This window comes from Mauremys reevesii, linkage group 7, assembly GCF_016161935.1.
Source record: "Mauremys reevesii isolate NIE-2019 linkage group 7, ASM1616193v1, whole genome shotgun sequence".
Classification (NCBI taxonomy): domain Eukaryota; kingdom Metazoa; phylum Chordata; order Testudines; family Geoemydidae; genus Mauremys; species Mauremys reevesii.
Genome location: NC_052629.1, coordinates 106524842 through 106537530, shown reverse-complemented (window position 1 = coordinate 106537530; position 12689 = coordinate 106524842). Strand labels below are relative to the sequence as shown.

At 44.5% G+C, this 12689-nt stretch overlaps 1 protein-coding gene across 5 annotated transcripts in view; it reads left to right on the top strand.

The window, feature by feature from the left end:
- The window catches only part of GRIP2 (glutamate receptor interacting protein 2), a 463550-nt gene that overhangs the window by 435157 nt on the left and 15704 nt on the right, over nucleotides 1-12689 (top strand). For all 5 annotated transcript variants that reach the window (XM_039546764.1, XM_039546763.1, XM_039546766.1 and 2 more), the window contains 3 exons: nucleotides 2090-2229; nucleotides 5993-6169; nucleotides 12106-12259. In XM_039546764.1, the coding sequence (XP_039402698.1) occupies nucleotides 2090-2229; nucleotides 5993-6169; nucleotides 12106-12259 (471 nt within the window). The remainder of the gene's footprint in view (nucleotides 1-2089; nucleotides 2230-5992; nucleotides 6170-12105; nucleotides 12260-12689) is intronic.

The following is a 12689-nucleotide window of genomic DNA, read 5'->3' as shown; positions in this document are numbered from 1 at the left end:
AGAGGCGTCCCCGCCAAAATGCCGCTGAAATTCGGCGGCATTTCGGCGGGTGCTCTCCCGGTAGCCAGGGCGCAGGCGCATTAAGATGGCACCGCATTGGGGACCACTGGACTAGATGATCATAATGGTCCCTTCTGACCTTAGTGTCTATGAATCTGAGTCTATGCTCCCTGGTTAACAAGGGGTTAGCTCCAGCTCAGCTTCCCTCTCCCTTGCACAAGTGCTTATGGGACAGGCTAGATCAGCGGCTGCTTAGGAGGAAGCCTTTGGTTAGGCCGTCTCCACACCCAAGGTAGTCTGAGTGTTTTGATTTATTTTTCCTAATACTTGAGGAAAAGATCTTGCTAACTGTGACTTTTTTTTTCTTCCTTCTGCTGAGTCATTTAACCAATTTATACATGCTGAACAATAGTTGCGTTATTCAGATTGCTTCTAGCTAGGCTGGTTTATGGTGTGAGTGGGAGGGGGGGAATTTGGTCCCATTCATGGTTCAGTGGTTGATTTCATTGCTAGGAGAGGTTGTTTCTAACAAGTGTTAGAACTACTGTAGCAAGTTAAGTGTCTGCTGTAATGTGCCACCATTTAAAATTTTTTTTTTAATTTGGCTGTATAGATGAAACTTTAAGGCAGATACTCCAGATCCAGTTTGACTCGGTAATTTACTTGAATGACTTCTATTTTTCCCTAAGCGTTTTTCAGCGGAGCTTGAGTGGAAATATAGTGACATCTAGTGGCCAGTTAGAGAGAGAGTGTACTTCACCTGAAAATTCTTACCTAAAATATGGCTTAATTTTGCACCTTTGCGATTGTAAAATACATTTTTAAAACTGACAGGTGGTGGTTTTCAACTTTCATTTGTCCTCACTGTAACAGGATGTGATTTTAAAGGAGGAGATAAGTATCTGCTCTTGTCCGTAGCTGGCAAAGTGCAAAAGGCTTATATTTAGAGGAACTGCAGTCAAATGTAATTTACTAAATGAATGGAAGTGACCTAGCTGCGAACTCCAGCTGTGATGGAAAGGTGTGATGATCCAGACTTGCATTCTTTCTGATTCAGTCACATGAGCTTCCCATGATATGGCCAAAAATTGTGGAACTGCTGGGGAAAGAAGCTTCTCCTTTGATTTTTATCATTAGGTAGCATTAACATTGGTACCATAAGTAAGAGCCAACAAGCACCTAGATCTTCCCTCCCAGTTGCCGGTTGTTGGGGTGAGTATATTGCTGTATTTCCCACAGTTACCAGAGCTGCCAGCCAGCACAACAATCGGTGGCAGATGCGAAGTGAATGTGTGTCACTGTTGTAGATTAGTAATGCAATAATTGAGCAATAAAGAGTGAGACTTGGCATGATTCATTATTGCTTCCACAGTGTGTAATCAACAAGCTGAAGCCAACTGTAGTCATTTCTCAAGTCTGAAAACTTGGATCGCAGATGTTAACAATGGAAAAACTTTTTTAGAGTTGTAACCAAGTGTCTTCCAGTAGAAGCTCGGCACTGTGGTCCTCACTCATCTAAGTACATGTGCACAAGTCCTTTTTGCTTAGGGGTGGACTTAAAATCAAGTCACCTGCTTTGTTGAATCGAGGCCGGTAACTCAGCTAGCCAAGCAAAACAATTTGCACATACGTTGGTTTGAATTTTGAAAGTCATTTGCTTTGTCTTTGGTTTTGCCTTCTTCTGTGTTCTTTCCATGAATGTGAAAATAAATATTAAAAGTTGCATGCATGTGTATTCACAGAAATCACACGCTGGGAATGCTTGTGTCCTTTTCATATAGATTTGACTTACTTATAGGAGCTGCCAATTTTAAAAGCTGAACTTCATTTGCACTCTTACAGATTCACAGCTATTCTGGTGACTGGGCCGTTCTATAGAGAGATTCCTAGTGATGTTTGATTTAGTATTCTGCTGCCAGCCATAATATGATAGACACTCTCCACACATACAAGAAGATGCTGTCCCTGCTTTTATAAAGTACTGAAGGCTAGTTCACCATTGTTTTAAAGCAATCTGTTAACGGCCTTTTATATTAGGGAAGACAGCAGCCTTCCTTAAAGTTTCTAACTTTGTGTCTTTCCTCTTTAGGACGGGGGCAATCCATGTGGGTGACCGGATATTAGCTATTAATAATGTGAGTCTCAAGGGCAAACCACTCAGTGAAGCCATCCACCTACTCCAAATGGCAGGAGAGACCGTAACGCTGAAGATCAAGAAACAAACCGAAAGTAAGGGCAGAAGCCTTTGCAACCTTTTTGTCCAAAGTCTACAGCTACGGTAGAAATGAGGTTGGCCTCATGATGTAACAGGTAGTGTTCTGCAATGCTATAGGAGAATCTGGATTTAATTCCACACCCTGGTTTTCTACTACCTGGCTGTCTAGGGGCAAAATGTCCTGCAGAGCCCATATATTCAGATCTGAAAAGAAAGGCCTGGGGAGCAATTTTGGGGAAAATAATTACTAAAAGTAAAATATTTATTTAAAAATATATAAAGGGACACAATCAGCAATAAAAATTACACCTCGGTTTGCAAATGTTAACTTGCTGCTATTCCAAGTAACACCTAAACTGACTAGAGATGAAAAGAGATTAGATGGGAAATGTATAATTTAGTTAAAATGTACTTTTCAAGATAGCACTTTGTGTGTCAGTGGTTTCACAGTTTCCTCATCTGTGTGGGTGTCTCACACCGCAAAAGGGAGAGCGGAGAGGAATCTTTTTAAAATTAAAAATGTGATATTTTTTTTTTGTAAAGCTACAAAAATTAGCAGGTGTAGTTTCTGGAAAAACAACCTTTAACTCTTCCTTTTGAAACTGACGCGGTGTCACACTGGCTGTTATCCTTTAAAAACCTCTCCTAGCATGTGGTCCTAAGATCTTCAAAGCTACTTTCCTTTTACATTAGAATCCTCCCACCTACTTACCTCTGTGTAGCTTTGAAGTCATTCCACTCTGATGTAGCATCAAAGGAGGAGGAGGCGTATATAGGACAGACAGGTCATTTTTAAAATTGATTATCTTGTCCTTGCTAAAAAAATATTAATCTGGGTAAGTTTAAAAAAAAAAAAATTTCTTCTCCAGGTCCCCTGCCAAATGCAAACCACACAACTCCTCCCATCCATATGCAAAAATATTGTGACCAGTCTCTAATCCCCCCCTTCCCTTTCCCATATTACGTATTGCCTTATCATGCCTTTGCACTTTGTAGGTCTGGCTGGAGCCAGTTATGGAAGTGCCATGGGAGAGACAGTTTCTTCCTGTTCTACTTAATAGCAGGAAACATCAGAAACTCTTCCAAGGAAGCCTATTCCAGCCTAGATTTGCAAGTCCAAGAGGTTTGACAAAATAATAATAATAGTACCTTGCTCTTACTTAGCTCTTTTCCGTAGATTTCAAAGTACTTTACAAAGGAGGTCAGTATCATCATTCCCATTTTACAGATGGGAAAGCTGAGGCATCGGGAGAGCTGTGACTTGTTCGAGGTCACCCTGCGAAACAGTGGCAGATCAGGGAATTAAACACAGGTGTCCCAAGTCCGAGTCCAGCATCAATCTGCTTGGCCAAACTTCTAGGACCTTCTCCAAAACAAACCTTTTCCCCATGATGCTCTGTGAGTGCTTTCTCTGTAGGTCACTGAAATAGTTGAAGTGCCAAGTTGTGGTCAGAAAAGTGGCTTCACATTAACATTCTAAGTATAATGGCTGTGTAATTGAAATCTCAAGGTAATCTTAGCTTAATCATAGCAAATGATCCTTTTATTGCTTGGGATGCAGGGACTTTTTAAGGCTAATAAACTTTGCTTGGCAAAATTAGTCATCTGTCCTCATGAGGAAACTGGGGTTATTTAGTTTGCAGAAGAGAAGAGTGGTGGAGGATTTGATTGCAGACTTCAACTACTTGAAGGGGAGTTCCAAAGATGATGGAGCTAGGCTGTTCTCAGTGGTGGCAGATGACAGAACAAGGAGCAATGGTCTCAAGTTGCAGCGGGGGAGGTCTAGGTTGGATATTAGGAAACACTATTTCACTAGGAGGGTGATGAAGCACTGGAATGTGTTACCTAGGCAGGTAGTGGAATCTCCATCCTTAGATGTTTTTAAAGGTCAGGCTTGACAAAGCCCTGGCTGGGATGATTGAGTTGGGGCTGGTCCTGCTTTGAGCAGGGGGTTGGACTAGATGACCTCCTGAGGTCTCTTCCAACCCTAATCTTCTATGATTCGATAGACAATGCTGATGCACTGAGGGTAAAATGTTGGGGGTGGAAGGCAGAGGTGGTGCAGCCTAACAAGCTGTCTAGTTGATGAGGCATTAAGTAAAGTTAAATCATGACACACAGAAACTGATCCCATCAGTAGCTTCTGCTAAAAGGGGGATGTAATATAATGGTAATCGGGCCTGTTATCTCTAAAATAATATAGAGAGAGGGGCCTGCCTGAGCTGTGACATTCAGATCCTGATCCAAGTTTGAATTTCCTCAGGCCCTCTCCTCTGATGGGGGATGGTTCATTTGAATTTAAATAAACTCATATTCACCTTCCAGCATTTTATTACTTTAACCAGGTGGCTTATGTTCCCTGTCCACATTGCATTTGTATCCCCATTGGGGTAACCTTGCTAAAATGGTTTCAAACACAGTGAAACCCCACATTGTGTCCAGAACGCTGATCACATGCTAGACCACTGTTCGAACACAGGTTGGGTCCTGTCCATGCTGGCAAACCATGTTAGAAACTGTTTGCACTGAAGCCCTGTCTAATCTAAGTAACATGGAGGTGAGGAAGAAGTCCCTGACCCCTTCCTGATAGGGAATAGTCCTATCTGAGGTGAATCTGATCAGTGATGTGTGTAGAAAGCCTCCAAAACAGGGTGGGCAAACTTTTTGGCCCGAGGGCCACATCTGGGTGGGGAAATTGTATGCAGGGCCATGAAAGTAGGGCAGGGGGTTGGGGTGCAGGAGGGAGTGCGGGGTGTGTGTGTGTGGGGGGGATTGTGGTGTGCAGGAAGGAGCTCAAGGCAAAGGGTGCGGGGTGCAGGAGGGGGCTCAGGGCAGAGGGGTGAGGGGTGGGCTCCAGCCAGGTGTCACTTACCTTGAGCAGCTCTGGGGTGGCCAGCATGTCCGGCAGTGGCTCCTGGGGGTGGGGCAGACGGCTCCGCTGCGCACTGCCTTCACCTGTGGGTACCACCCCCGAAGCTCCCATTGGCCACAGGTCCCCATTCCCGGCCAATGGGAGCCTCAGAGGACGGTGCCAGCAGACGAGGGCAAAGCACAGAGGCCTCTGTGCCTCCCCTCCCCAAGGGGCCGCAGGGACATGGTATCGGCCATTTCCAGGAGTGGAAGGGGCCAGGGCAGGCAGGGAGCTGGCAATCCCATGGGCCAGATCTGGCCCTCAGGCCGTAGTTTGCCCTCCCCTGCTCCAGAAGGAGGAAGGGGTAGATTTGGGGATTTAGTGTAGCTCTGAAGTCTGTGCATTCTGTAATTCCCCAAAAAATCCCAGTCATTAGTTTCTTATGTACAACATGTATATAAGAACATGCACAACATAAAAAGATGGCCAGTTTTTTAGGGCTCTGTGAGAGCAGCCATATTATGTATGGAGTCATCCTAACTGTCCAATAGTATAATCTCCCTTCTCAGATACAGATGGTCCAAAGACTTTCCTCAGATTTGCAAGGCCAAGAATCTACTCTTAATACCAGTTGACCACCTGGTGGCAAAGTTTAGTGTATTTTAGCAAAATATAAAGGTTGCAGTTAAGGGTGATGATTCCTTTCATAGGAGGCCTGTTTTTCCAAGAAGCAGGAAGTGGATTTTTCTGCTCTGGCTTGCTCAAATATCTGAGCATACACCCCTCTCTGATGCTCACCCATCACCTTCGTAAATATGATCTTTATCTGAACAGGTCTTCAGTCTCTGATGGTCTTTGACAAGTAACATGTGTCTCATCTATACTCAATAAAATGCATAAGAACAAGTGACCTGTTTTGGTTCCAGGGTCTTATCCCAAGAAGTCGGGGAGTATGAATGAAGTGAGTGACCCAGAAGATGAACTGACTGACTCTCAGAAAACTAGCAAACTCTCTGACATTTACTCCACCACCATCCCCAGTGTGGACAGCGCTATGGAATCCTGGGATGGTTCAGGCATTGACGCAGGCTATGGAAGCCAAGGTGAGTCTGGGTCTCTACCGTAGATGTGGGAGCCAAGCTGGATATAATAAGAGCTGCCCCAAACCTAGACTGAGCCTGACCCTCTTGCATGATTTCTTGGTTGCAGTGGGGCATTGAATTGCTGAAATACCATGGGCAGGATTGCTCTTGTGGTATTTTCAGCCTAATGTGAAACAAGATTTCCGGAACAATTACGTGCAAAAGCTCAAGAGTCACCAACATTTGGGTGCTTATCCGAGCAAGCCCTTGCTACCATTACTAGTTCTACTATTGTTGTTTTGCACGGATAGTGCCTTTAGCCTGAGAATCTCAAAGCCCTCTACAAAGATAAATAAATATTATCCCCATTTTATAGATGGGGAAAACTGAGGCCACTAGAGGTTGTGACTTGCTCAGGATCATACAGTGGGTCAATGACAGAATTGGGGATAGAACCCAAGTCTGTTGACACCCAACCACTTCCTTTAGCTTCTGGATTATACCACTTTAAATAGCTGTCATACCTGATGCATGGGTTTATTTTCATCCATTTGAAATATTATCTGTCTTAGCCAGTAGCAAGGAAGGTTGCTTGAAATCCATAAGCTCTTTGTGTAATTAGTAGCACTTGGGTTCACCACACACTGAATACCTCATTCAATGAAGTATGACTATCGCTTCGGATCTTTCTAACCTCTGCAAATATGTCACTTTATATCTGTGTTAGGGATAATGAAACCAATATATTAGAATCTCTTCCCTAATCGCTGGGGGAAAGGGCTTAATGAAACCATTGCACAACAGCAAAAGATGCTGCAGAGTAAATCAATATCATTGGCTCTCACAAACACGAAAGAAGAGACTCACTATCTGGAGGCAATGGAGCCAGAGGCAAAAAGCAGCCTGGCTAAAGGGGACTTTCTTGTATTTTCTGTTTATTGCATTATGCTTCATTGCATTATACTGGACAGAGGGATGCTCAGACGTAGACTCAAATGCCTGGCGGGCAGAAGCATTGAGTAGTAATAGTGAAGAACTTGTCCTCACCCACTGCAGGGCCAGAAGTGTTGCTGATGCCATGGTGTGTGTGGGTAGGGTTAACAGGGCTGGTTGTGAACCCCATTCAGCAAAATAATAGCACAGGATCAGATTAAATAAATGTACTTCATGTTCCGTTTGTACTTAACCATTCCCAGCTGTTAACTGAACAAAATAGCTCTGCCATATGAAGGATTTGGGTGAGGCTGTTGCACTAGACTGTGTCATGACCGTACCACCAGGGGGCTCCAATGCAGTAGGATTTTATATTGGATTTCCCAGGAGAAAAGCCAGAGAAACACTTGTGCTTATGGGACTGAATGGAAGGCCAGAGCTCAGGGACACCCAGGTTGACAGCCAGATATATTGCTGTATTCTGGCTCTAATGCACTTGGGGGGATTTTGACTCTTAGCAACATAGGGGTTTGGGCAAAGGGACCATGATGTTCTCCTGACCCAGGAAATGGCTGATGCTCTCGGCTTTTGTGAGCTGCTGGCAAGTAGTTTCTGGGGCATTCTCTCTGGAACGCTCTAACCTTTAAGCACAGAGAACACGCAGCTAAGAAATATAATGGACCTTGACATTTTCATAGGAATTACTGGCATTGTCCCTCGGCATTTCCATTGCTCTTGGCTGTCCAGGAGGTCAAGTCTCCTTTAATTATGTGTTGCTCCGCTACCTCTTCCTGTTGATTTGGCAAAGCGTGTATGGCAGCGTGCAACTTTTCTTGGAAAGGCTGCTAGAATTTCTCTGAAAAACGCACTGAATAGGCCGGGGAGTGAGGAAGGTGGGGAGGGGATGCGAGTGAGGTTATTTCCTTTGCCGACAGCACCTAAATTACCAGTGAATGCTCTGTTTGGAAAAGTCACCGACTATGCTGCTTCGGGGGCCATCAAATCTTTGTATCTCAAATTGCGTGATAAGTGAAGAATTATTCTTAGCGTAAGGAATAGGGGAAGCTTGTATATTTTCATCTTTACTATGTGAAGGGGATGGAGGAGTTAATCATATATGGGATCAGTGGGGCTTTAATGTGCACATAGGAGGTATACTGCTTTGAAGCATACTGCTTTGTACTAGCTATGAACCAGCTTCTCTTGCTGCTCTTTGGGCGCACGTGTAGATTTTAGTTACACTTCTTCATATCTCCTCCAGATAAATTGCAGTCCCTGAGCCTGCAGTGACCTCTTCACAGGCACAGGGGTCTGTACTGGGGCACTCATTGCAGGATCAGGGTCTAAAGGTATGTCCAAACTACAGCTTCTGTAGCGGCATAGCTCTGGCAGTGCAGCTGTGCCACTGTAGAGCCATAAAGTAGATGCTTCCTACATGGACAGAAGAGGTTTTCCCATTGACGTAGTTAAGCTACCTCTCTGAGAGGCAGGTCTGCAGAAGAGTTCTTCCATCTGTGGTGCTCCTCAGGGGTAGGAGGCACCTCACCATCACCTGCCCTGAGCGTGAAGCTGTCTTGTCTGTGCCTGCTGTGGACCAGCATCTTGAAACCAACAGCCTCGGGCAGCACAAGCACTGACTGCCAGGCCCTCGCGCTCTCCGTGCAGGTAGCAATAGGTGCATTCCAACTCCCGAATATTCCAAGCGTTTCCTGCACAGTCCAGCCCCTCCTCTGTCCATGGACACTCACAGAACGATCAGGCCCACTCTTCCCACCAGTACGCACCAGCCTGGAAGACTCAGCTCCAGAGCATCGCTTGGCTTAACACCACAGCACTCAGATATATTTAAAGTGAAAACAAGAATATGTTTTATGGTCAAAGACCAGAGATTTGGGTATAGCGAATAAAGAATATTGGAAACAAATAGTTCTATATCAAACAAAATCGTAACACACTTTTTTTTTTAAGACTAAACTTTAACTGACAAGTTGTCTAAAGAAGCTTATCTCACCCAAAGCTCTCTCCAGAGTTTTCAGCCAAGCCTGGCTGAGACCCTATGAAGCAAAACTACTGTCCTTTTTCCCCCTCAGTGAAGGGTACCAGGGCATCCTGTTTGCCTCCCAAATACAGTGGAGCAAAGCTTTGATATGTATCCCAACAGATGGGGTTCTCTCCCCTACCCTTGCTGATTTTCTCTCCTTATTAGTTTCTTTCTGAAGTCCCCACAATCCTTCATTTGCCTTCAGTTCAGACTGGTGATAGGAGACCTATTGTGAATGAGGCAATGCTCAGTTTACATGTAAACATATAAACATCTTATCTGGCAGAGAACCTGTTTTTTGCCTTTGCTGGTGACTAATCCCCCCAGACAGACTTTAAGAACATATTTTCAGTGTCTATACAATGATATTGATGATTGATGTGACATCAGGGTTCATTTCAGACCTCGCATGGCATTCTGTGGTAGTCAGAATCACAAGATTCCTGTAACCCCTCTGCACTCCATTGCCATTTGGTAATAGGAGGTTGTGGGGTCACACCATCGACCCAGCTGCAGCTACACCAGGGTTAGGTCAACCTAACCACAGCCCAATGACATTTTTCACAGCCCTGAGTGACATAGCTAGGTCAATCTAATTTTTAAATGTAGACCAGGCCATACTCTCTTCCAACAAGAATTCACATTTTCTGCAGCAAAATGGCACCTAGGCAGGTGACTCTGATGGTACCAACCAATGGATTCCATCAACATGGATAAATTCCTTGAAAGGAGAGTTCCATTCACCATGAGGGATTTTTAGATATGAAATGCAACATTTGGATGCTATTTCCCAAACTTGTGTTGTCCTGCTTCTTGTGGCTTTCTCTCCCTTGTGTCTGCGGCAGACTGACAATATCCTGTGTTATCCTGAACAAACCTTATGGAATTAAGTTAAACTTTATTGAATTAGTGTTAATACCTTTTGGGTACATCATATTAAAAATGCAATCGTGTACGGGTTATCGTGGTATTGCATGCACCTTCTCTACCAGGGAGGGGGGGATGCTAATGAACTGCCTCCTTTATGAACCCTTTGCAGCCACCCATTTGGAGAGGTGGGGTTGGAAGGACGGGGTGCTTGTTCTGAGCTGAAGCTGTGATGAACTGCACAAAAATAACCTTTGGGTGGGGGTTTGAAGGACTGATCTTCCCAAAACTCCATGTTATGGTTAGGGTTAACTCTGGCAAACTTATTAGCATGTGTGAAGGTTCTTCTGTTGTTTTATTATGTTTTATGTAATGCTTTTTACCTTCAGAATAAAGTAGGCTTGCATAGGAAGTGCTGTTTGCTACTTTTATAACTATAGCTGTTCACCGTGTCTGACGAGAAAGCAAGCAGGTGTCCTTGGCTAACATCTTTGTGGTGGAAAATGCATTGAAGGCAGAGACCTATGCAGCCTGAAAATTCCCTGCTTTGAAGGGAGTGGGCCTGTCTCCCCGTCGGAGGGAGGCAACAGCTGGGGATTTGGAAGCTTGAGAGTGGGTCTGGGACACTAAAGTGAACTGCGAGAGTGTTCATTAGGACTCTGGAATAGTTAACCTACAATAGGTGTGACAGTGTACCGCATAAGGCTTTATAGGGGGTGCTTATTCCTTTTAGCCTGGGTCCAGCAATCACTCACACCCCTTGTACACTGTCCTTTGTTCCAGTTTCCTTTCAGTATCCTGGGGGGTGGAGAGGCTCCTTCTTTAGCCAGCTGAAGACAACATGGAGGGGTCTCCCAGGGATTTAAATAGACTCTCTCTTGTGGGTGGAGACCCCCTCCTCACCCTGTGTAGAATCCAGTCACAAAATGGAGATTTGGAATCACATGGGCAAGTCACCTGCCCATGCATGACTCAGGACTTGCAGGGAGCAGCCATTACCCACATGCTACCTTGAATGTCCTCAGGTAGACTTCTTATGTGGATTGGAGTCTTCCAAGCTCTTTTGTCTGTTAAATGCTTCCCGACTGAGCACATTCCTTTCCCAAGGAGTGACCAAATGTTCTAACTAAGGCTACTTCGAAATCAAGCAATTATACAGCCAATGTTCATAACTCTGAACACACAAATGGTGCCTGCACACAACTAGGATGAACATAACCAGTAGATCATAAGATATGTTACATGGCATATGTAGCAAAACTATTCCAGTTACATCATACATACCTTTATAAGCACCCCCCATAAAGCCTTATGGGGTACACTGTCACAATGGGATTTTCAGAGCTCTCAAATGGGACCGGGCATCCAAATCCCTTAAAAGTAACGGGAATTGAGTGTCCAAATTCCTTTAAGCAGCTTTGGAAATTTTACAAGATATAATTCCTGCATCGAATTCGCTGCCATTAAGAATGATCTCTGCCAAGTACAAAGTGTCAACTGGCAATAGTCCAGTTCATACTGCCGGCTGCATTACCCCAGCAGGTGGGTTCACATTAAAAGTTCTGACCCAATGGCAATGCAGAGTTTTGGACCCACTTCAGCACTTAAGGGTAACTTTGCTCTTAGTCGTAGTATCACAGTATAGGTATCTTCCTTCAGCTTTCCTGTTACTAATGGGCACAGTTATTCCTGCCTGCTGAGGTGGGGATGATGGAAACAACAGAGGAGCAAGAAATATTTGGTCAGGTTTTATTTTGATCTCACTGTTTATTTGTATTATAGTAGCACATAAAGGCCCCAGTCAAGATGACACCTAGTAAGAGATGGTCACTGCCCCAAAGAGCCTACTGTGTACATAGCTACGGGTGGGAGGAAAAGTATTATAAATTCCCATTTTACAGATGGGAGAAACCAAGCACTGGGGGATTAAGTGACTTTCCCAAGATCATGCAGGAAGTCAGTGGCAGAGCTGGAATGGAACTCAGATCTTTTAAAGAATAAATCCAGTGCCTTCACCACATGACCATCCTTCCCTGGGATCTAATGTTTCATTATGACTGTCTAACCCAGTGTGATTTTTTTTTCCCCTCTCTTCCTCTCTCCCCACCTTCCCTAGGTACATACATACCTCAGGCTGTTGGCATTGCTCTACATCCACATGAATGGAGACCTAGCAGGCAGAAGAACAGCACCCCTCCTGGGGATCCCAGGAAGAACTATCCCTATCTGGATGGAAGCTTCAGTGAAGATGACTGGGACAAACCCACCAGGTATGTAGGGGCTGAAAGAAGCAGGGAGGAGGTGGGTAGGCGTGTGTATATGTGCATGTCCATACTGACTGTGTTGTCCATCATATTGTATTTGCAATGTGTAGGGTGTGTTTGTGCATGCATGTGTGTGGTGGAGCAGCTGAGTCAGGGATGGAGAATGGACAAGATAGTTCCTATTAATCTCTTCCCAACTACAATCTAATAGTCACCCAGTTCATATAAACTCTTAAGTTGTGTTGTCCCTGCTGAGAATTCAGTTATCTACAATATTTAACACATACAGTGCAGGGTGTTGATGACCTGTCTTGCCATGGGTACCATGGTGACAGTCTACAGTATTCAACCATCTTGTCTTTGAGATTCAAACCTGAGGTGATTTGTAAGTCTATGCACTGTTGGGAGTATGTGTGTGTTGGGGGTAGGATGCAAG